Source organism: Pteropus medius, unplaced genomic scaffold, assembly GCF_902729225.1.
Source record: "Pteropus medius unplaced genomic scaffold, Ma_sr-lr_union100, whole genome shotgun sequence".
Lineage (NCBI taxonomy): Eukaryota > Metazoa > Chordata > Mammalia > Chiroptera > Pteropodidae > Pteropus > Pteropus medius.
The window spans coordinates 1,675,999-1,701,602 of NW_024354499.1; the positions used below are offsets into that span (position 1 = coordinate 1,675,999).

The following is a 25,604-nucleotide window of genomic DNA, read 5'->3' on the forward strand; positions in this document are numbered from 1 at the left end:
GTGAGGCAGGCTAAAACACACCTCACAGAGTACCTGGCACAGAGAGAGGTAAGAATTCACTTAATAGTAGTTACCTTTGGTTTGCTAACCAGATGATTCTGAATTCCTTGGCATTTTTGTAAAGTATTTATAAAATCTCAAGAATAATTCCTAAGCAAGGACAATTTCCACCAATAAGTTTTTCTTGTTTATTTTTCTCTTTCTTTCACTGTTTTCTTTTTCTTTTTCTCTTTTGAGGAGAATGATTTTCTTTATGATAATCAGAATTTACCTTGGGTAAATATTCAACCCCACTATTCTTTTAATAAATTTCCAACATTAGAAAAATATGGGGTGTTTCTCTCTGTGGTTCCTTATTCTGATCTTCCACCCCAATGAGGGGAAGAGGATGTGATCATACAATAGACAGCAGACAGGAAATTGTGAAAGGGACCTCTGTATAGAAAAGCAGCCCACAACTGTCTCTGCTCTCAGAGGAGGTGAGCTTCTGAGACGACCGACTTGTCTGAGAGTGGACCCGGCTGTGTGTTTGTCTACCCGACATGGAACCAAAGCGGATCAGGGAGGGCTACCTTGTGAAAAGGGTAAGTAGAAGTGCCACCTACAAAGGTGTCACTGGAAATAGGGTAGGGGAGGATTGGAGTCCAGCTTTGCACTCTACCCACTCTTAGGAATGTTTAATGCTGAACTTATTGGTTTGAACTAGGAGAACATCGCAGTATGTAGAATGTTTAGGGGGAAGCCAATACAGGTACCATTGCATTCTGGTTTTTAAAGATGAACTAATCCAACTCAGGCATCAGCACAGCTTTATCTTGTGGGACTGAGAACTCCAGGCTGCAGGGTCTGGAAGATGGGGACCTAAGCAAAATCCCTCATGATTTACAGTATCCTTTTCACACATGCCTTCTATGCTAGAAGACTCAAACTCTTCTGCTATAGAGGTTACTTGAGGAGACTATTCATTTTTTATTTAAATTCCACGCCTCTATTTATTTATTTATTTTTTGAGGGGAGAAAGAAGAAAATGATTAAAGATGAGCTATATAATAATACTGTAATCATAGCTTATTTCTTGGGCTTTCTTCTAGAATCGGTGCACTACAAACGTTATAATTTTTTAAGGGGCCAAAGTCTCTTCATTCACAATTCTTAATGAATTTGTATAATGTGCCGTTAAGGTAGTAGGTAGATGTACCATTTTAAAGATTGGAAAATGGGGACACAAATACCCTAAAAAATAGTCTCAGTAGTGTGCCATCAGGAAATTGAATTTTGTTAGCATTGTTGGTTTTTCTTCTGATGGTGGGAGTACTCCGTGTCACTGTGAAACTCCCCAGGGCGTTGAGTTCACACACAGGGTTCGTAGGCATCCTGTGGGCAACACCTATATAAATAAGTACACTCATACTGATCCAAGTGAGCTAAGCTAGTCAGAAATGAACTGAATTCAGCACATTCCTTCAGATGCCCAGCTTTTTAATTGAATAAATGCCTACCGTGACTGTGTTTTAGGCTGTTTGTTGGTTTAACATTTTAGTCAAAATGTTCTACTTATAAGAAGGTTAAACAGCACTCATTGCTGCCTCATTCTGTTTTGATTTAAAGCTGGAAGTGACCTTAGATCATCTGGCCTCCTTCCTTCACTCATTAACGGAAGGGGAACTTGAGATCAGGAAGTTGGGTGACTGCCCAAGGTCACATAGCTGGGACAATATTGGGGCAGAGACCCACTCTCTTGAGTTCTGGGTTTCTGACTTGTGGCACTGAGCTCTGTCCAGTATCCTAGGATTTTCTTCTGGTAAATTTTATCTAAGTTAGGGTTTGTAATGAACCTATGGTAATGAGAGGTATGAGTGGGTGCTGGAGAAGAAATAAGCCTAGGCTGATATTCTCTCTAGCTGGCGTTATTTTGAAACATTCTTTGGAAAAGACACATATATGTATGCAGAGTATCTACATATATGTATGTAGATTCCTTACAATAGGCACCAATACTCTTTTTGAGAACCAATAATAGTTAATGTTGACTTGTTTCTTTCCTGAGCACTTGGGCTAGTATCCCAAGAAGAGCAGGTAAATGGAAACATCTTCTGCAAAGGTTATTATCATTATTATTTTTAACAATTTAAACATCTTCTAATAAAATTGTTCTTATTTTGTTTACCCACATTTTAAACTCCATAAATTACAAAAAATAAAAGACGAAATCTCTAATAAGTGAGGCCAACCTACTAGAAAATGGGGAAGAGAGAGGTAGGATTGTCAAGACTTAAATTAATAAACAGCTTTTACTCAGTGAGAGTAATTCTTTTAGATCATGGCTTGTAAAAGCCAATCTAGAAAATGTACCTAGAAAAAAACATGGTGAAATTTTATAGTGATATTTCCACAATTTTCATCTTCCATAAATCTTGCATTTTCTTTAGGACCTTTTGAACACTCCTTGTTGAAATGTATTAAGAGTCCTTAATTTGTTATTTAAAGAAATGCTTTGTTCAGAAGTGTTCTCTTTGTTGGCTGCAGAACTACACCTGAAATCAAAACTTCCCAGTAAGGGGCTGAAATTTTTAACTTCTTTAGATGTTAAGATGTTAAGTTTCTTTCAGATACTCCATATATGTGGGTTTAAAACTATAAATGTCAGGAACCTAGCACACGGTAGGTGCTACATAAATGAAAATAATTATTAGTATTAGTGTTGATACACACTTCAAAATATAGGGGTGTTCTCCTAGATCATGGAGACATATACTGGTTCCCGGGCTGGTTGTCAAGTTAATAGTGAAGAAAGGACCAAGAAAATCTTCTTCTGACAAGTCCATGATTATCTTTCACTATGGTTTTGATGTTAAAGCATAACAGACAGTAATACCTGACTTTCCCTCCATGCACCTTTTTTCTTATGCTGTTTCATACACCTGGGTGCTAATAAGGAATATCGTTCTCTTTATTTTTGTTTTATGAAGTAATTTTATTGGAGATAAAGATCTTTTGGGTGTAAAAAATATAACATTAGAAAACTCTAGAGCAAGGATTTTGTCAAGTCCAAATCTTGGGGTCAAGTAGTCAATGGCATTGACTATAAAATGTTTCTGCTTTTCTTCCGTGCAAGATAACTATCCACATCTCACAATTTATGTTTCCCTCGTTGCCCTGCCTAAGATCTTTAAATAGAAATGATGGTTAAGAGCAGGAGTGAAAATAGATGGTTCTGTCATTTTGCAACTTTTTTATTTTAAGTAACACCCAGATTTCTTTGCCTCAGAGTTTTGCTATTTTTGACTTAAAGAAAAAGAGCACTCATGTCTACCATGTAATAGCCAGTTGCTACATGAGCACCATTTCATTCAATCCTAACCACCTTATGCAATAGTATCCTTATCCCCATTTTACAGTTAAAAAAATTGAGGCCCAGAAAGAGTAAGTGATACGCCCACAGTCAAACAACTGGTGAAAAGATGACTTGGGATTCAAACCCAGGCTTTTCTAACAGCAAAGCCCATTGTCTTATTGATTCCATATAACATTCTAAAAGGCAGGCTTACCCAAGCCAGAGAAAAGGAGTCAGATAAATTTACCAGAGCCAGAGTGGGGCTTGGACAAATTTTGTTGGGAGTAAGATTGGGTTTTATGACCTCAGGCTCCCTTTCTTTCTTTCTTAGGAGTTATTGCCAATGAATAATCATTAATATCTTTTGGAGGTCCTACTGATTTGAATATGTTTATAATCAAAAAAAAGGAAGAGGAGCAGGTAACACAAGCAAGAACCCGGAGTCCACTGAGCCATGTCTCGAACCAACCTAATTCCTAGAGGTTTATGGAGCACACTGTTGTCGAGAGTTTGGCAACCAGTTCAGCAGGTGCTTCATGCAGCAGGACTGACTCAAATTGTGGCTCAGGGACCTGGGTGGCCTGTGAGGCTGGGAGAAAGCACAGGAGTCGGGGCACCCAAGGACAAGTGGCTCAGGTGGGAAAGAAGAGGGCCTGCAGAGAGCTGCAGTAGAAGAAGGAAAGCCTACATTGAAGAACAGGAGTCAGGCATCTCAGCCCAGGACTTCTCTCATACAGCTGCCTTGTCTTCGGAACACAATACCATAAAACAATCCCCAGCAATCTGCACCCCCATCAATTTACCATCATCATAATAACTAATACATGTGGTGCTCACCTTCAGCAGGGACAAATATGAGCATTTAATGCATTAATGCGCTTAATACTTATAACAACCCTATAAAGTAGGTACGGTTATTAGCCTTACTTGACAGATGAGGAAACTAAGGTACAGAGAGACGAAGAGGATTGCCGAGGGTAACACAGCTGTTAAGTGGCAGAGCTGGGCTGGAACCCAGCAGTGTGACCCCAGTGTCACACAGAGCAGTGCCTGACCACATTACAGGGGGCTCTCATGGGCTTGTATTGCAGTGATTTTCTTTTTTGAAGCACTGTTGTTGTGATGGGTGATGCTCAGAAGAACCTTATGCCAGAAGGACATCACAGAATTGCCTGCAAAACTGTATAATCTTATGTGTCTATTTGGTAACCACTTTTGAGCACCTGCAATGAGCCAGCCAGTGTGCTAAGACCTTTAAGTGTATTATCTCATTTAATCTTTACAACAGTGGGAAATAGGTACAATAATGTCTTCATTTTTCAGATAAGAAGACTGATGTTCGGGAAAATTAAGTAACTTAACTTATAGCCACACAGCCTGGAAGAGGCAAACTCGAGCTTTGAACCCAAATTCCTAAGATGCCCAGAAATCATGTGGTTAAGCAATTGGTGCCATTTCTCTATTGCTTACCAAGTTTTTATTGAGAAATTATCCAACCTGAAAAAAATATACTGCTGAATAGATTAGTTAGTTTCCTTGCCTTCAAAGTATTTAAGTAGGTGCAGAGTGACCATTTATCTGGGATGTTAGACGAGTGATTGCATGGATCAGGTTGGAAAACTAGAAGAAACAATTTACAATGCAGCAGAAATAAGGACTTAATTTAATGCATTATCAACTTAAAACAACATGCCCCATGAGTGTGGGAGAATGGATGACACTAACTCACACTTCTGCTTTAGTTAGATACGTAGTTTTGACCATAATGTAATTTTCCTTTGAGTTTCAGCTATACATCAACATATGAAAAGAGAAGTTTGAGGGAAAGGAGAAGTTAAAAGAAATGTCTCCACTCTGTGGGAGGTGCCTGGGAGGGGTTCTAAACACCAAAATAAAGTTGCCCCAACCCTCAGCAGTGAGTTGTGGCTCCTTTCAGCGTAGCTGCACATACACAGGAAGGCATGCCCCAGTTTGTGCATTTATCACACTGAACCGAAGTGTTCTACCAAGCTCACTCTCTCCCCCTGTTAGACTGTGAACCGTTTGAAAGTAGAGACTGTGTCTTGTTTATTTTTACACTCCAACACCCAGGCCACTGTCTTAAGTGCAGGAGATGCTCTCGTTATTTGTTGAATGAACATGTCTCAAGAAACTCGCTAAAAGAGACTCACAGAAACCAAGGAATCAGGGGTCCATATTATAGTAACTTTTAATGTAGCAAAAATTTCCAGTGGGGTATTCATTTTTAGATGATCATGTTAAATATGTGTTTTAGAGTTATTTATTTTTGACGTTCAGGAGAGACTCAGGGTTGGCAGGGATATCTAGAAATTGAAGATTAAAGGAATAGTAGGGACAACAGGCTTTTTGGGATAGATATGTAGAATCTGAATGGAATGTAGAATGGAATGTTAAGTTTTGAAGTAAGTATTTAATTGAACTTCCTACCTGTGGTCTGCAATTTTTTGCTATTTTGTTATCAAGCATGCTTAATGCTTCTTGTGTTAGGAAACTTACTAATTTAACTTTCTCTTTTAAGTTATGCAGGAAACTGTCCCCCCGCCCCAAACTTCCACCTCCTGGGATGTCAATCTACGACAATGTTTTTCATATCTTTGAAGACAGTCCTCATTTGCTCTGCCTGTGTCTTTTCGGGCTAAAACCTAGTCAGTTCCCTCAACAATTTCCAGAGAGATGCTATCTTGTCACTATCTTTTGAACAGGCTCTGGTTTGTCTGCAGTTCTGAGGTTTCCTGAACTTTAGGTCGTTTTTCAGGTGCACCTGATACGCACAGAATTACAAGGGTTCGGTAGTATTTATTAAGTGCTTAGTATGTTCTAGATACTGCCCTAAGACATTTACATGGATTATTTTATTTAATCTCCCAATAACCTTAAGAAGTTGATAGTAGCATTATCCCCATTTGCCAGATGTAGAAAGTGAGGTAGAAAAACTTGCTTGAGGTCACATGGCTAGATTTGAACCTGGGCCCTTCAGCTCTGGAGCTCATGGTCACCTACTCGTTATGCTCCAATTAAGGTCAGAATATTACTTTCCTCACTTTAGACTTTATGCATCTATTTATAGAGCCTACAGTGACCTTAATTGTTTTTCACAGCCTACATCAAACTGTTGACTCATACAATTCTTTTTCCCCAAATCTTCACCGATACATCTTACAAATCTTAAGAAAAAACTTCTTAAAATTTTTTATCTTATTTAATTTTAATTTGCATTTCTTCGAATGCTGTTGAGGCAGTACATTTTTGTGTTTATTGAGTCTGAGCATTTCTCCTTCTGGGAATGCCTGGTTTATATTGTTTGCCCATTTAAAAAATTGAGAGTGTTTGTATGTTTCTTACTGATTCTAAAGAGTTTTTAAAAACATATTAAGGATATTAACCTTTAATTATATGATAATATGCTACAAATATTCACATATTTTAATTTGCAAGGTTTTTTTAATGTACCGAAGTTTAATTTTTATATGGTCAACTACCTTTGGTGTCGTGCAATGTCAGACTCTTATGCACTAAGCTTTACCAGTCTCATGATGATGAACAGTTATTCACTGGGAAATTTTAACAAACCTGACCCAGCATCTAAAACCCACCTATTGTGACAAGTAGTTGTATAGGTTTTGGTCTATAACGGGAAAAAGCAGACATATGCTATATATACATATATATATGTGTATATATATGTATATACATATATATATATAAATTAAATCATATGATTTTATGAAGTTATACGTATAGCTAGCTAAGTTGCCTGAGAAAATTGATTTAGATTCCAGAATTACTCAAAGGTACATAAGAACCAAAATAAAGATGGCATCTGAAAGGTTGTAGAAAGAGCTAAAATTGGGAATCAGGAGACCTGGATTCCACATCCACATTGCTAGTCAGGTATACTAGGCCTTGGATGTTTCATGGTCACACTGCCAGGTTTGCTCTTGGTTGAGTACCAAGAAGATTGGGGACAGAAAGCAGTAAATGTAGGGGTTGCTGAGAGAAGGTGCTGTCAGTTCACTGCAGTGAGAAGCTGGTGGCTACGGTAAGGGCTGAGAGAGAGAGATCATTCATAATTTCATCATCCTAGCCTAACTAACCACTACCAAGCCTGGAAGAAAGTTTCTACTTTATAAGCAATTTCTTGTTTTACAGAGTATCAGTTTCCTCAATGCATAATGACCTGAAATCCAAATGACATCCTCTTCTGAGTGAGCTGAGAACCATATAAGGCTACATTTGAATTAGGAAAGCACAAACTCATTTTGAACAGTTGGCTCTGGAGTAGTTTTACTGTAATTGTCTACAGAAGGAATGCTGTGCTGGCTGACCTCTCCCAATTTATCCCAATCTTAAGCTTTGAGTGACTGTGGCAGTTATTAATCTTTGATAGGCCTGAGGTAGAATATAAAATTTAAGAATCGAAAAGCATTTTAGCTATCAATTTAGCCCAACTTCCTAGTCCTAGCTCTGTGACTGTATCTTTTATCATTTTCAGTTATTTTAATTTTTTATTAAATAGACGTCTCTGTATTTCTCTAAAAGTATATATAGTCCAAATTTTAATATATAGTAGTGTCATGTGTTGTTCACTTATTAATGTTCCTAATTATTTTGAAAATTTCAAACCCACAGAGAAACAAGAAAATAGTATGACTACCCATGAACTCTTTACCTAGATTAATCAGTTGTTAACACCTGGCTGCATGTGCTTTATTGCTCCCTGTCTCTACATTTCTATATAAACACACACACATACTTTTATGCTCAAATATTTGGAGAATAAATGTTAGACATCATGCTATCTGATCCCTATATACTTTAACGTATATCTTCTGAGAATTACTTTCCAACTTGGTGTGCCATCTCGCCTTCCTGCCCATCATACGTGGGAGTTCCCGTTACCATCGTTGCCAAGTCTTGCTCTTCTTAATCGTTTTAAATTTTAGATATTGTAATGAGTGTGCAGAGATATTTCATTGTGATTTTAACATGCATTTCTCTGATGAATAATGATGTTTAACATGTTTTCGGAGCCTTTTTGGATAACCTCTTTAATGAAATTCCTCTTCCAGTCTTTTGCCCATTTAAAAAATAGATTGTTCGTATTTTTCTTATAGTCTGGATATGAGTTTCTCTCAGATAGATGTAAAACAGAAAGGCATTTCATTAAAATTATTTCATGTATTGGCTTAGTGTGTGAACTCAGCCATTTTTTTAAGAAAAGGAAATAATCTAGTGTTAGTCTGGATAGTTATTCTGCCTATGCAGAAAAGAGATAGTGTTCAAATTTAAACAATTTTTTTTTTTTTTTGGAATTGAAATAAAGGAAACACTCGGACAAGTCTCACAAGTATGTATTCTCTTTGTATAAATAGACTTCCTTTTGGGCAACTAGACCTTTATATGGAAACTCTTGGTATTTTAAAATAAACAGCAGGATCTGCTGGGAACTGGATGATAATTCTATTTTGTGGTAGTCATGACAAGGTGACTTCATGGATTCAATGATGAGAGGCAAAGAACCCTATTTCCTTCCTTTTTCAAAGCCCACTCAAAATCTACACAAGAAAGAGCAACTTTCTTGACCTAGTCAGAATGGTTAATTTATTTGTACAGCGGCAGTTGACATTAACCCAAACTGGAAACTTTTTCAGTAAGGGTTTTCCAAAAGCTACATCGACATGCATAGCAACATTTTGTATCCCAGGCCATTTTACAAGAGATTGTCACACAAGGCTGCTCTCTGAGTTTCTTCTTGACATTCTTATTCAGATAAAATCTAATTAGACCACAGGATGAGAGTCACTGCAGCTAGCATACCACCATTTACAGCCTCCATGTCTGCCGTTAACATAGCTATTGGATCATAGAGCTATGTGAGTCCAGCCTCAGGCATAAACTACTATTCAGTCTGAGTTGACACTTGAGATAGAATCTACTTGCTGTCTCCAGGTTTAAATAAACACAACAGGCAGAGTTGGGAATAGAAAATAAGCCCTAGAAAGCCAGCCTTAAGTGCACAAGAGGAGTAGAGATCCACACCATATTCCTCTGGTAGTGGCCCATAAGAGGCTTATGGGCTAATTATAGAAGTGTATACAGTTTATCTTAGAAAAAGTTTTTAAAGTACCAGCAGAATGGCAACCCCTTTCTCCCCTGAAGGATGCTTTACTAGCAGCCTTGTCACACAAAGCTAGGTGATTTACAAAGTCCTGCACCATTATAGAATAGTTTTAGAACACATTGTTACACAGCTCTTTTTGTTGTCATTATAGGGGAGTGTGTTCAACACCTGGAAACCCATGTGGGTTGTATTGTTAGAAGATGGAATTGAATTCTATAAGAAGAAAAGTGACAGCAGCCCCAAAGGAATGATTCCCTTGAAAGGAAGCACTCTGACTAGCCCTTGTCAGGACTTCGGCAAAAGGATGGTGAGTTGACATCATTAGCTGCGATGAACACCTTGCCAGGCACTGACCTTTGAGCCTGTGCATAGCCTATCATGTGAATGATGTTCCCTGGGGCAGTCCCTCTCACCACCACCTGCATTCCACTCCGGGCATTTGGGTGTCTCTTGGCCAAGCACTTATAGAACAAGGTGGGCTCAACAACTATGCTTCTTAAGGGGCCTCAGCCCCTTGAAATGAATTATCCCTAATGGAATGTGTTTTGATTTTTAGTTTGTGTTTAAGATCACTACAAAAAAACAGCAGGACCACTTCTTCCAGGCAGCCTTCCTGGAAGAGAGAGATGGCTGGGTTCGAGACATTAAGAAGGCCATTAAATGCATTGAAGGAGGCCAGAAGTTTGCGAGGAAATCCACCAGGAGATCCATTCGACTGCCAGAAACCATTGATTTAGGGTGACTTTCTCTGTTTGCTTCCTTCTGCCATCTTCCTTCCCCCACTCCCATCCCACCTTTGAGGAAATTTTATAACAGTTCTGGTGCTAAAGTTTGCTTTAGTCACCTCTGAAAGCTGTATCCACTCTTCCAGGTTGATATCGGCATTTGGTGTACTAAGATGTTTACCTGGATCTGAGGGTGTAATCATGCTTTTCCGAGACCTAGCAGTTGAGGAGAGGAGGCTAATGGAGTATACATTCTCTCATTTTGGGTAACCTTGGCAGAGGGAGAGAGAGAGAGAGAGAGAGAGAGAGAGAGAGAGCACGCAGCTCTCATATATAGAGACAGAGAGATAGAGATAAGTTATCATTTCATTTATGAAGTAATTGTAATAAGCTGGTATTGAAAGAAAGCTTCAGTATCTCTAGGTAGGCAGGAAATGGCAGGGGCTACGCATCCAAGTGTGTGAGGTTTCAAGTTCAAGAGCACACATTCACACAGTCAACACAGACCAACCAAGGTGAACACCCATTCTGGGTGGAAGTCATTTGTATCCTGGCCTGGTTTAATGTCCTCTGACGTTGGCTGCCTTGGAATTGCAGATGATGGCTGTTTTCTAAAGGGTTTTAGAAACTCACAGGTAAATTCAGCCTCTGATAGCAGTTGGGAATAGGCTTCCTTCCTTTCTGCATGTTTCACATCTTCTCCTATCGCATGGACCTTTTTCTCTGAGAGTCTCTTTACCCTTTGATAGTTTTGCTTGTATGCCGAGCATATCCTGAAACTGGAGCCCTGCCAAGAAAAATTCCATGTTGGTTGCTTAAAAGGTCCAACAAGGGCTCTTTTTACAAAATGAGGGGAGTCCCTGAGAGGAACTGAAGAAAAACTCCTTCTGCAAGCCTAACACAGACTTGGCATGTCACAAGAGTTTGAAAAAGTCTGCACATTGAGCTTGGTGAGACTGAGCACCTTCTCTCACCAGGAAAGATTTTGGGTAGAGACCCAAGAGGAGGTGCAGCTGATGGCTAGAGTTGTCAAGTGACCACATTTCTGGCTATGGCTGTCAGAGTTAAGTGAGAATGATGCTTGTGCTGGGTGGAGCCGCAGACTTCACGAAAGTGGCCTTCTGTTTGGTTGCTTGCAATATCTCTCTCTGATCAGGCTATCTTCAGTTTATTACTTCAAGGACAAAAATGAAAATTCATTGTTTCATCTTGTCTCATAATTTTTAGAATAAGAGATAAGTTTAGTCAAAACGTTCACTTTCTAGGAGGCGAACGCCTACACCAGATGGTCTCCTGAAACACACTTAAAAGAATGAGACATGAGAATTGAGGGACCTTAGAGATCTAGAATGCGTATGGAAAAATGGCCCTGAGAAACTTTAATCTTTGCCCCCTACCTGGGGGCAGCTCTATTTCGGGTACCAGGAGTTAAATCAACAAAGAGCTTAATGAATTTAAGAAATAATAAACATAGTTCTAGTACATTTTATTGAATGCTATCCAGGCCACAAAGGTATGCAAATTAAACGACTATGCCCTTTAACTACTTATAATTTGATGGAGAGATTAGGTATGGGGTCACCTGCAGGGTGTGGCGAGGAAAGCTTGCGCTCATGGCCAACCTCTCCAGGGTGGACTCTCTGAGAGGATTCACCATTCTGAAATGCTCCCCGCTCATCTGTCTGTTTCTATCTTTGTGCAGTGCTATGTATTTGTCCATGAAAGATACTGAAAAAGGAATAAGAGAACTAAACCTCGAGAAAGACAAGAAGATTTTTAATCACTGCTTCACAGGTAAAAGGCCTTTTGAGTCTGAAGTGGGGCCACTGGGGAAGGCAAGATGAAGTTCTCGCTCAGCCTAATGTGTGCGGTGGGGGTGTGGAGCATGGTGGGCGAAGCGTGGTGGGTGGATGGAGTCATAGGACGCAGACTGGTGAGCATGAAAATTGAACTTCCCCAGCATGGAAACAGAAAGAAGGGTAGATAAGAACTTTGCTGTCCAAGATATTGTTTTGGGAATTCTGGTTATATCAATCAAAAGATCATTTTTTTCTGCCCATAAATGTTATTATGTTAAAAAAGACACAGAATTGAATAAAATGATAAACAGGGATTAAGATGTAATGCAAGATTTAAGTAACAATACTAGGGATGTCTGAGGCTGCACAGGATCAGGCTTTAAGTGTTATGAGTTTAGGTAAATGGTGTAGTAGTTAAAAACATGTTCTTTGGAGCCTGACTGTCTTGATTCGAACCCTGGCTTTGCAACTTACTAGCTATAAAACCTCAGGCCAAAAAATTAGCCTTTCTTTGCTTCACTTTTATTTATAAAATAAGGATAACCATGCACATATATTTTATAGGCTTGCTATAATGTGCTTAGAACAGTGTTTGACATACACTAAGGACTATTGGTGCAAGTTCTCCATGTGGTTTATAATTAAGAGGTCACAAGTCTGACAGCCAATCAATTCTGTGAGTTCGGAAAGGAGAAAGTACTCAGAGACGAATAGGAGGTGGCGCCTAGGTTTGACCTTGAAAGATAAATAGAATTTCATTAAATATTTGTGAGAAGGAACGCTGATGAGAGGGCTGAGCAGAGAGGACAGTGAGGACAAAGTTATGGGCCAGAGATATGCAGAATATACACGCAGGAAAAGAACACGATCAGCGTGTTAGGGCTGCTGGTTCATTAGAGGGCAAAACAGGATGTGTAGTTTGGGACTAGGTTTGTCTAATGTCAGGCATGTCTTGATTATGGTGACAAGAGAGATCAAGGGAGAAAAACTGTGAGAAGAAACAACAGATGTAGAATTAATCAACAGGTAATGCATGGAAACTGTCCAGGACCAGGCCAGGAAGGTGGAGAGGTAGAGGGTGTGATCTCAGCTAACAGGGTAGTGTCCCATGGGAATTCAGCATCAGAGAGTTAAGGTAGAATGGCCATTAACATCAGAAAAGATTGGGCTAAGATTTGGGGTAAAGATACCAAGCCTGGGCAATGGTAAGGGAAACCCAACAAGAGCAAGGCAGAGCCTTAATTCTAGCAGGACTGAGGTCACCAAGACAGAGCCTGGGACAAAGGGAACATGGTGGAGACAGGGATGGGGTTCCCTATGCAGATCTGGACACAAGGTCCAGGCCAGACTTATTTCCTGTGCAATGTGTTACTGAGTCCCAGAATTTTGGGCTAGAACTTCTTCAGTCCTCCCCAATGAAGGCCAGAATGGGTTCTAGAAATCAGGCGAGATCCAGCCTTCATGTAGGATCAGGTGGTGTCAGCAGAGACACATGTCTGTCTACAGCAGAGACTGGGACCTGGGTACTGCTGACATGTGATGGAGGACTTTGAATGTTAGGTGATAAGGAAACTAGACTGAAGTTGCCTTTCAAGCTTCAGCATGCCTGGCTGAACAAGCATGGAGTCTGGGGTTAGAACACTAAAGCGAAGTTCCATTGCAGGCAGAACACAGGCCTAAGATTACTTAAGTTCTCTGAGCCTTAATTTTCTCATCCTGAAAATGAGATCTGCAATTACTGCCTTACCTCTTTTACAAGGTCTTTGCGAGGATTAAAAGCAGAAATACAATATTAATTAGTTTATCATTCTAGAGAAAGAAAAGTAGGCAAAGCCTTTCATATATGAAATTCATGAAGACTCACTCACCAACCGCTTTCACTCCTGTTTCAAGGATGGCTCATCTTACTACTGTCTCAGATGACCTGGGACTTGAGGCCTGTTATGTTGCCTCCCTGGTTGGCTACGTTTGTAAAGAAAATGTTGTTTTTAATACACAGCTTTTCTGTGGCCTGCTAATAATCCAACTGAGGGGTCAATTTTATTTTATTCTCTTTTTAAATCTCTCTTGAGGCAGAATGTTGATTAAATGACTTCTCAAGGTTCCTGCTAGACCCTGCAAAAAAGATGTGACCTTCAGTGCAAGTGTTATCAACAAATTTTAATTTAGGACATACGTATCTGACCGTATTATTTCCTGCCTAGAAGTTTGCAGTGGCTCCCCATTGTCAGAATTCTTGATGTGCCCATTAAAGCTCTCCCGGCTCACTCTGCGCCTTCCTTTCTCTCTTGTCTCTTCTTGCCTTCTTGTCACCGACTCCTCCCCCTTAGCCCCAAAATGGGCTGTTTCATGCCTGTGTACATCTGTTCAGACTGCAGCTCCCCTCAGCCTGTGCTGGTTTCTCTCAGCCTCTGCCTCATGTGCTTGGCAAAAATCTACTCATTTTAAAGGCCCAGTGTCACTTCCTCTATAAAGCTTTTCCTGTCAGTGCATCCAGAGTTCCCTTCCCCCATCCACCCCTTCCATACCTTCCTGCAGGTAGCTCCACGGTATTGACCCATAGTATAGCAGTTGTGATAGCAATTGCTTATCACCCATCTCTCCTTTTTAGATTCCCTGAGTGAGTCTCCCCAATACCCATCGCAGCACCTAGTAGGTGCTAAATAAATGTTTGTTAATGAAGCAAATGAGTGGAATAGTAAAAACTGTTTCTTTGATGCATATAGATTTTTCTTCCCCTCAAGACTTAACATGGTTCATTTTGTTTCTAGGTATCTATCCCATTGATTTTGCTTTTTTCTTCTTGGATAACAGGGAAAAGATAAGACAAGTCAGACACGCGAGTGCTCTGGAGCTTTCCAGAGGTGGCTGTCAGTGATTCGTTCTTTGATTAAGCGCGTTAACCTTCTTTCTGATGGTCCCATCCAGGTAACTGTGTCATCGACTGGCTGCTTTCCAACCAGTCTGTTCGGAATCGCCAGGAAGGCCTCATGATCGCCTCCTCACTGCTGAACGAAGGCTACCTGCAACCTGCTGGAGACCTGTCCAAGAACGCAGTGGATGGAACTGCCGAAAACCCTTTCCTGGACAACCCTGATGCCTTCTACTATTTTGTAAGTGAGAAAAGCTACCTATCTACTCTTTCTGCAATGGGCAGATTCTAGGGGCTGATTTCAGTTCATATCTACGTATGCTAAAGAAAAGCCCAGCCCTACGGAGAGCTGTTGCATGTTTCAGACTTGACAGCTGTCCCCCCTCCTCAATGTCTGCCACATTTAAGTGAATCAATTTAAAGGAAAACATTGTTTTCTTGAATAGTTTTCTTTAAATGGACTTTTAAAAACTTTACTATATCTATTCTTATAAGCAGTAATTCAGTTATAAAAATCTGTTAGGCCGTCACACATGCCAGGCACTCTAAAAAATGAAGGAGATACAGCAGTTAACAAAACAAAACAAACAGAAAAACCAAAAGAAAAACAAATAAACAAAACAACAACTGGTAGAAATTGCATCCTTTATGGAGCTTTCTTTCTAGAGGGAGATCCATGATATCACGATATGCTGGTTGTAGTTTTCCAAATATACATTAAAATACATGACTTTTCATACAGAATGTTTTCATCTACATCACCTCTCTCAATTGTCTTGTGTACCTCCCATGGTATGCTTACCACAGACTAGGAAACACTATGTTACGCAACAATCTTGGGCCATGTGAGAAATCCCGCAATAGATTTCTAGGGGAATTTTGGCAGTTTTGTTTCTATTTAGTGTCAGAGCACAAAAGTTAGCTACTTAAGAGAACAAACCTTTTTAAAAAAATGATGTGGATATCCCAGAGAGAGTTTCATTTCATTTGGGGGGAAGTTTTTCTGTCAGTATTTTAATATGCTTGTTTGTAGCTATTTAAATGTGGGATTCTAAAAATACCCATCACAGTGGCTCCTCTTCCTCTGTACGATTCATTGCTTGCTTATAGCTGAGCAAGTCTCAGTCCCCTCCTGACCTCAGAGAATGAGGATGGACACATGCTCTTGATCTTCTCAAAGAAGAAGGGGCTGAGTGGCAGAGGTCATAACTGAGCTTGTGTTGTGCAGTGTCTTAGAAGTTAGCTAACTCTACTTTCAAGAATGTGGCCTTGAAGTCCCAAGAGAAGGAAGGCTCTGAAGAAAGAAATGTGTTCACCTAGACTTAGAATGTACCTTGGGGAACCCAAGAAAATGAAAGGATACTGACAAGATCACATGAGAAGAAACAAGAGAGGACGAGCATCTAGAAACAAGATAAAAGGGGAGGGGAAACGAGCTAACCAAGGACAGCCTTTAAGGTTCAGGTTGGGATATGAACCTCGGGGGAGGAAAAGAAGGAGCCTACCCTGGTGGCTGGAGGGTAGAGGGAGATGGAGATGGTAAAATAGCAATATGCCTAAGACTCATAAAATAAACTTGCCATTTCTTTCCTCATAGCCAGACAGTGGGTTCTTCTGTGAAGAGAATTCCAGTGATGAAGACATTATTCTGAAAGAAGAATTCAGAGGCGTCATTATCAAGCAGGGATGTCTGCTGAAGCAGGTGAGTGGCCACCGCTCTTCCATTTTTACCTTTTCCCCTTATCAGCTTCTTTTTATTTCTAAATCACAAATGGCATTTCATTTGGCCAATAGTCAACTAGCAAATGAAACCTACAGAGAAAAAGATAGACAACTAGTTAAGTAAATGATCAAAGTGGCATTCGGTCAAAAGGACTGAAGCAGACAGGGCAGAAGATCCACTTTGAAAAAGAGAAATTTCTCTTTTATCAATATCATGGGGAAAATAGATGTTTCAAGAAAAATATTGACCTTTTAATTAGGAGGAGGAAATCAATTGGCTAAAAGATGCCATCCAAAAGACAACGATATTTCATAATAAAAATACTTCCATCTGCCTATTCCTCCTCCCTACAAAGTAACTGGGAAACAGGAATAGGCCACAGCTAGACAAGGAACATTATATACTGTTGAGAACAAGGAAGTACCATTCCAGACTGCGGGTAGGACATGGTTAGACTAAACCTAGTGCATGCCTGAGGCCAACTCTGAAGAAGCATCAGCAAAGGGCAAATCCAGTTAGAAGGCATGAACTCAGTCCTGGGGAGAAGTTGTGTGCAGTTACCAGGTGTCCACAGGTACAGGCCACTGTCAGTCTGGGAGGCAAAGAGCTGAAGAGCTATAGTTAGTGACCATGGAAGAGGTAAGAGAATATAAGGGCTGAGGCTGAGTGAGGAAGTTAGGGCCAGCACCTAATAGAGGAAGAAGCAGCAGAAAGACATGAGGATATTTAGGGAGAAACAAACTGATACCAGCACATAGGGTCACAGAAACCAAACTACTTTATGAGGCCAAAGTTTTGCCTTCCTGGTTGTGCTGTGAGCCATCTTAAAGGCACTGCTCAGTATATAACAGAGAGAACTGGGGTGCCGTAAGGAGATTTTTGTGCTCTGATGTAGACCCCATGGGACTGAGAGATTTGACTTATCTCATCATGGAACCCTGAACTTTCAGGGCAAGAGGGGAGAATGAACTTGAGCATGTATTTACACTTGAAAAGAAGGAAATTGGGTTAATTGAGATTAGTTATAGAAATGGATTTTGAATTTTACTAGGGGAAGTGGGCATTAATGTGGAAAATTTACCATAACATCAGGTTTTCAGAGAATAGGGTCCTAAGACATAATACAGTAAGAATCTAGAAAGAATTCACAGACTATTCTAATGACTTTTATAACAAGGTAACCACTGACTAGATTAAAAGAAAAGCATAAGAGCAGGCCAGACTTGTGTAGGGAAGGCTCTGGCAGTTGCCCATGGGCAGAGTTTGCCCATCGCTGGCTTCCATATTGGTTTTGCCAAACATTCTTACGTTTCTGCTGGAAGGTGGCTGTGAAGAGTAACTTGGGAAGGAATTTTATTATTTTTTTATGTTATTAATTCTTTCTGTAATTCTATATTATCATTCATTAATTACTCTTTTAGAATTAGTTGATCTGACAAGCCCTAGTCTAGAGTGGACCCTGAGAAATCGAACATGAAAGTTGAAAAGGGGTAAACAAAATCTGGACTGGAACGGAGTCATTCATATCTGGGCAAAGAACCCCAGAGGAGACCCTGGCTGGTCTAAAATTGACTGAGGGTAATGGGTGCCTAAGCGTGTACTGAAGAAGATGAGGGCCAAAAGAGCCTTGCTTCCCTGTTTTCCTTTGCCTTCTTCTACTCGTCAATAGCTACAATTCAGCCTTAGCTAGTGCAGTTGGTGCACATTTTCCTCCTCCAGGGATCTGTTAAAATTGCACTCCAGCCCAATTAAATCGGAGTCATTGGGTTTTTCAGTTCCCCAAGCAATTCTGATGTGTGGCTAAGGTTGAGAACCACAGAGCCTTTTTCTTAAAAGCTAATTTATCCTATTATCGAAACATCACTGTTTAAATAGTCATCCTTACAAACCTCCTTTAAGCATAAAGTAAACAGAAATCTATGTGTGTTCAGGAATTTTGTTCTTTTAGAATATTCTTTTATCTCCTTTTTGCGGGGTGAGGGAGGGAACAAAAACCTCTTCTGTTTGAATCGACAGCCCCCTTTAATGTTTCCAGTCTCTTAGCTCAGTGGTTTATAACCCTGTTTCATATCAGAGTCATGTGAGGGAATTTAACTAAATGCCCTCTTTAGGTGCCATGAAAACTAAACCACCCTTGTGTCTCCCTCTGGGAGTTAGCCAGGGTTAACCTGAGAAGAAGGCTAATCATGAAAAAGGACAACTATATTTCACACCTCACAAGTGGGAAGTAGCTATGTCCAAGTGGAGGTCGGTCCTCTCCCCTCCACCCTTCTTCTCTCCTCTTCTCCCAACCCAGAGGAAATAATTCTACTTGGAAGACGTAGCAAGTGCGAGGATACGTGACTATATTCAATATAATCTTTTTTAATATAACTATTCTGTTATGATAATGAATACAATATTTAGTTTTTCAACCACATATAGATTCTTTGGTGGGGAGGGACAATGTGCTATATGTGTTTTCTCATATCTGCTGCAGAGATCAGCATTCTTCTTGGTCTATAATAGGCAATAAACATTTGTAGAGTGAATTAAATCAAATACAGGTAAATGACTTTGACAGATCAGCATTAATTCTTGTAAATCCTGGGCATGTATGCATTCCTTGAGATCCTTCAGGAAATACTTGTTAAATGAGAGATGGCCAGACACTTCTTACTAACATCATACTCTTCAATGCATCACATTGTGATGTCATATTAAAGGGAAAATGGTGGTTAGCCAGGACTGCCTAATTTCACATCCTCCTAGTACCTTCCTCTTCCACTGACTCATGAGAACTTGGTATTCACTCAATAATTGCTTAAAAGAACATGCCAAGTATATCTGTAGGTCAAGAGGAAGTGGCTGTGGGGCAGAAACATTTTATGGGAAACATTAAGGCAAAGAACAGGAATTTATAAAAAGAATTTTAGAAGTCGATACTCTGCAAAAGCTATCTGGATATGATATTGCAGGATGAAATATTCTCTCTTCTCACATATGACTCTATAGAATTTCTGGCTCCATCCTTCTGGCCAGTAAAAGGCCCTTTAGAAATGAGCTCCTTGACCAAATGCTCAGCCAAATAACTTAGACCCATTGTTGAAAGCTCTCTTTAAACTCCTCCGACCTGGCATTATGAAGGAGGCACTGTTTGCTGAAATCATAAATGTTTCATATCCTCCTACACAAGCACAATGAAAAATATTGGAAAATTCATATATGTGTCTGTCAATATGTGGTGTTTTAGAAACAACAATATTCTTCATGTTGGCAGGATAGAAAGCGTATATCTTTTACATTTTTTTTTGGTTTCTGGAGTTATTCGTTATTTGAATTTTCTGTGGGAAATCTTAGAATCAGGTTTACCATAACATTTTAAAAAACTAGTTGAAATAACTGGGTAATTCAAGGTAATTACAAGCAGATATAAAGCAGCTTCCATGTTCCAGGCACAGTGCTGGGCATTGGTGGAGCAAAGACAAACGAGACAAAAATCCTGCCCTCAAAACCCACAGTCTAGACAGTGTCAGTATTTAATTCTATTGGAAAAGGCCAAATTCTATTTTTCTTTTTTATTGTGTCTGTCACAGCAACTATTTTTTTCCCATTTCCTTTGCTGTTACCTGCTGTTCGTCCTTGTCAATTTTATGCCTGAATAATTGAAATCATTTTCTAATGCTCTCTTTTTTACCTTATTATCTTCCCCCTGGCTTATCTTTAACTTAGCCAGCTGGTCCATGCAGTTTGATGTCACCCCATTAATCTTTCTAAAATGTGACCGTAATCTCCTCCTTTCCAACTCAAAAGCTATCAGCAACACCCCCACCTTTTATTTTTACTACATCCCTTCTCCTTTTCCATTATTCCTCATGAACCCTGCCTTCTTTTCAGACTGATCTTATTCATCAATGTCTGAATATGCCTTGTGCGTTCTCATTGATGCTTTTTTGTTGTCAATGGTCTTCTCACTTGGCCTCTTTCTCATTCATCTAACTCCTGTGTGTACCACAGGGATAAGTGCAGGTCTTTATAAAGATTTCCTTGACATCCAAATCCACAATTACATATCCCTTGTTTCACTCCTTTGAAATCCACTATCTATACCAATTATTTGATTTGAATATTTGCTATTGTAAATTTCCAAATAGGTTATAAACTCTTAGAAGAGTAGGGCATATCTTAAATCTCTCTATAGATAGCCTCCAGATTACCTAACATAGTACATTGTATGTAGTACTGTCTTATGATATCAAGTTGGAAGATAACCTTGGAAATAATTTTATTGATTGATTGATTAATTGATTGGAAATAATTTAGTCCATAATTTAATAACATCTGAATTGTTCATTAGCCCTTGTGCTGTCTCCCTGACAAAGATCTGGGTTAGAGCCTGGTTCTCCTAAAGTTAGTGTTTCAGCTTTTTTTCTTTTTTCAATTCAGTAAAGACTTATTATGTAAGTGCTGCTAAGAACTCATCATTCCTTTTCTTATGTTGATCCTGGATATAGGGGCATAGGAGGAAAAACTGGAAAGTGAGGAAGTTCATCCTGAGAGAAGACCCTGCATACCTGCATTACTATGACCCTGCTGGGGTAAGATCCTGCGGCCGATAAATCCATTCCACTGAAAGCCTTTACTGCACGCACCGGTTCTTGGGGCTTCCCATTTCCGATTCTGCTATGTTGATATCCTCCTTCTTGTTCTCCCACCTTCCTTTACCTTTTCCTACCCCCTCTTATTACAAAAATTTGAGATCTTAGGTTTTGAGGCCAGCATAAGCTGAGAAATGGAAGAAAATATCACTATATTGTTATTTATTTAGTCAGCTCAACACATTTTTGTTGTTTCTCCCAATCTGGTATTTTCAGAGGAACTCGGCCAGTGCAATACTTTACTTTTGGTTTAATACACAAAAAAGTGATCCTTTCTCTTCTAGGACAACTTGGATGAAAGCATTATTTAAGTCTAGCCATTTGGGCTGTTTAATATTCAGAAGAAGGCTTTTACCTCAGTAAAATAAGCCAACTCTAACGCATTGGGTTGGGCCCTCAGCCTCTGCTTGCAGTTCAGGGCTTTTTGATTCCTTCTCATGAGGGTTATATTGTGGCGTCAGTTGCATAGGGCCAAAGAGCTCTGAAAACATGCAGCTCTTTTCTTGTGGGATGTGGTGGTGATTCAGAGTCTCCACCTCTCCTCCAGATATGAAGTTCAGATTGACCTGTTTCTCCTCATCCTGCCTCCCTGGGTAAAGTGGGACCGGGGGTGGGGTGGAAGACCTGGAAGAAATTTTCTTTAATCTTCTTCTGTTTTTATCTATTTGGGAGTCTGTGTAGCTTTCGTACCAATAGAATATGGTATAGCCCTACATTATATTTTGGAAACATAACAAAGGACTCTTCTCTCCTATAGGGGGAAGATCCCCTGGGAGCAATTCACTTGAGAGGCTGTGTAGTGACTTCAGTGGAGAGCAACCCGGATGGTAAGAATGAATTTTTGTTTGAGAGAGAAGTGGTCACTCAAACTCCCTCCCCACACCTGGGCATCCTGAGCCTACAGCAATCACTTGCTCAATTTTTCAGGCATAAGCATGGATGAATTTCTGTCTGAACACCTGGGAGAAACCAAGAGCTGTTCTCTCCCAACTGCTGCCCTTGCTTTCTAGGCCTTGGGGAGTTAGAGTGGTTTTGTGAATGCTTCGATAAATCTTTGATCAATGCTGAGAAGAGTCCTTCACCTCAGAACTGGTTTAAATAGAGAGAATTGTTACCTCCTGATGCCTGTAATTGAGCCACGACATTTCTTAATGGGGGCCTTTTACAGACCAGGAAATCTCCCACAACAAAAGGGACATTTGTACAATGAGGCAGTGTGGTGAGTGGAAGGTGCACCTGGGTTATAGTTAGGTCTGTGCTAGTGATTTAGCAGCACAGATGACCTTCATGTCACAGATTAGAAGTCTATGATTTGGTGCATAAAATAACCATATTGGTGTAGATTGACTTTGCAGGTGCAAGGATGAGTGATATCACTGTGGAGATGTGGGTTAGACAACCAAACACTTGTTTCGCCTTGTTATTTGGGGATTATGATGTTATACTCACAGGCAAACACTACAGCTGCAAAAGCTTAGATTTTTACTACCCCTAGATCAGCTCACTCCCTTCTCCCCATATTATGTTTTAGTTTGGGGGTAGACTATACTGGTGGTACTAGTTATGGGTCTGATTATTTATTTGTTTGTTTATTTATTTATTTATTTATAAATTTAAAAAATAGACTAGGGTCATATCTTGGTTTATATTATGAGCAGAGGAAAGATACTCATTAAACACTATTGGTATGCAAAAGTGAGAAGTTTAATTTGTTTGTAAACCGTAAAAGAAAATGTTTCTCCTTGAGTGTTTCATGTGTTTCTTAAACGTTTCTTACACACACACATGACCATACTATGTACCTATCTATATAAATACTATATGTAATTATAAATTGAATATATATGATCCTACAACAATAGTAAGTTTGAAAACCACCTTTTTAATTTTCTTAGAACATTCAAAAAATAGAAATTTCATTCATTACAGAAGGACGATGAATGAGGTGGACTTTCTGGTGCCCATGTCTACTGTCATTCACTTCCTCTTTCAACAGGCAAGAAGAGTGAAGAAGAGAACCTCTTTGAGATCATTACGGCTCATGAAGTTCATTATTTCTTGCAAGCGGCCACCCCCAAGGAGCGCACTGAGTGGATCAAAGCCATCCAGGTGGCCTCCCGGACTGGGAAGTGAGGACACACCTGCAGCTCATCCTCACTCTCCTGAGGGAATGCCATGGATAAGCTCGGTCCAAGATCTGTTTATTTCTGGTGACAGAGCAAAGAAAGAGCCCCGGGGTGGGAAATTTTCATCTCGGGGGTTTTGAATGTAATTAAACACACGCCGCGTGATGTTCACCTGTATCAACCACATGGCTCACTGCAGTCTCTCTGCCACTCTCCATGTCCCCTGGGTACACTGCTTAATCTCTCCAGGCCTCAGGTTCCTCTTCTGGAAAACGAAGTGAGTTCCATGAGGTTCTCCCTCGCTTAAACACAAAGCCCTGTGATTGTAATATCCATGGAAGTGAAAGTGTCTCTAGTCATCCAGCTGGTGTCTCTTCTTGGCTAAGTCTTGGCCTTCAGACCCTGAGACGACTCTTCCCTTCAAAACTGTTCCCAGTCTGTACTACGAGGACTAGGCATTTGCCTCTCTTGTTCTCTTTCAGCACTTTCCCTTGCTCTTGGCTACAAGGTCATGTATCAAAATGAAGGAGACCTCTCTTCTTCCTTTCTCCCTCTACCCAGAAACTTCCTGAGAGGCAATGCTGCAGTGGGGGCTCTTATGTTGAAGTCTTCTTTCACTAACTATAGCCTGAAAAGTTATGTCTTCTGAGAAAAAGAGCTAAGAAAGTCAGGAGTAGCCGAGGGTCTTTCATGCCTTGAAGACACCCAGTGAAGGCATATTCCACTCCCACTTGATGCTGATCTGAGAACAGTCTATCTTTGTCCCTTTCCGGAACATTTCTCTATCATGTACGATAATCAGGACGGGGAACTCGAAATCTTTGAGATAGTTCCATTTGAGTGTTTGCAGAAAAAAGTGGCCATCCAGGTTCTCTTAATGAGTTCTCTCCATGGGTGAGGGGCCTGGGCAGCTGCCTGGCTAACGTGCCCCCCAAACTCCAGTTCCAGAGGGCACAGGGGCTACACCACAGGTGGGCAGATGGGATGATGAGTTTATACAAAGATAGCACTGAAAGAACTCAAGTCTAGCAGAGCAAGTAGAGGTGGCCATCAACAGCATTCAGTGCCTTCCATCCTCCAGTCGATGATACTGTGGCTGTGCCTGAGCTTTAAGCATAAACTGAAGCAACTTTTGCTAGACCTCCGAAGAGCCTCGCAAACCCATTATCAACCAGAGTTATCTGACCTAGATTCTAACTGGGTACCTGTTCCCAGTTTTTGACTGTGTCCTCTAATAAATGATTCCAATCCAAAATCGAGAAAGAAAGCGGGTATGTGGGCGAAAGTTTATTTTCCAATTTCAGATTTTTAATTTTAAGGCCCCAGTGAGTAAAAAGGAGTAGAAAATTCTTCCCAATTTTACCTACTCCTCTCTCTCCCTACACTAATTCCACACAATATCCACAGGGCTATTCCTATTCCCAGACTGTTTGATCAAAGCCCTACCTTTTCTCTGGTTCTTTAGTAAACTGTCTTCTTAGAATATACACAGTAGTTTTTCTACATTCAATGTTAAAAGTATTTATTAATATGGAGTCCACTTTATATTTGAAATAAACATGACTGTGTTTAGTGTCTTTTTGGTGTGATGACTCTGATGTTTTGTCTCCCATAAATAATTCTCCTTTTACACCACCTACTTTCATGTACTGAGGATAACACCATTTCTAATCTCTCGAGTCATCCCAATGACTCTATGATTTTTTTTGTTTAATAAAGTTAGTCTATTCTAGGGAATAATAAAAATACGGGGGAAATAAAGATAAGGCTGTCCATATATCTTCCTATTCCTTAAATCTATATCTCTAATTTTTAATTTATGGGACCTTGACTATAGTGTTCAGCCAAGTAAAAGAATTCATAAATGACCATTAACTATTAAGGATATGGAAAACTATTTACATTAGGAGAAAATAAATTTCCTACTGAAGGGCTACTATTGTGGTTGAGCAGGATATGCACTGAGCAACTCCAGGGGTCACTATTTACATATAGCATAGGTGACTATCATTCCTTGGGATTTTCATTACATGATCTGCATATTTGTACATACTGGTCTGCAGAGAATTCATAGCATCATTATGGCTTCCTGGTGGGATGAAGGTGTCACTTTTCAAAGTGGATATTTAGAGTACAGGTATAGATGTTATATCTTTGGCTTAGAAATCATGCTCAGGCCTTTTTGGGCATAGTCATAGGTAAGTCTACATGTGTCTGAGCTCCAGAGTGGCAGACATTTCCTTCAG

At 40.0% G+C, this 25,604-nt stretch overlaps 1 protein-coding gene across 1 annotated transcript; it reads left to right on the plus strand.

Annotated features, from left to right (window-relative positions):
• Nucleotides 1-418: 418 nt before the first annotated feature.
• Nucleotides 419-25,028, plus strand: PLEK (pleckstrin). Its single transcript, XM_039852525.1, has 9 exons — nt 419-584; nt 9,628-9,783; nt 10,033-10,214; nt 11,904-11,995; nt 14,929-15,113; nt 16,470-16,574; nt 21,089-21,172; nt 21,990-22,059; nt 23,229-25,028. Exons 1-9 carry the CDS (start codon nt 543-545, stop codon nt 23,363-23,365), a joined length of 1,053 nt encoding a protein of 350 aa, XP_039708459.1. The 5' UTR covers nt 419-542; the 3' UTR covers nt 23,366-25,028.
• The last annotated feature ends 576 nt before the right edge of the window (nt 25,029-25,604 follow it).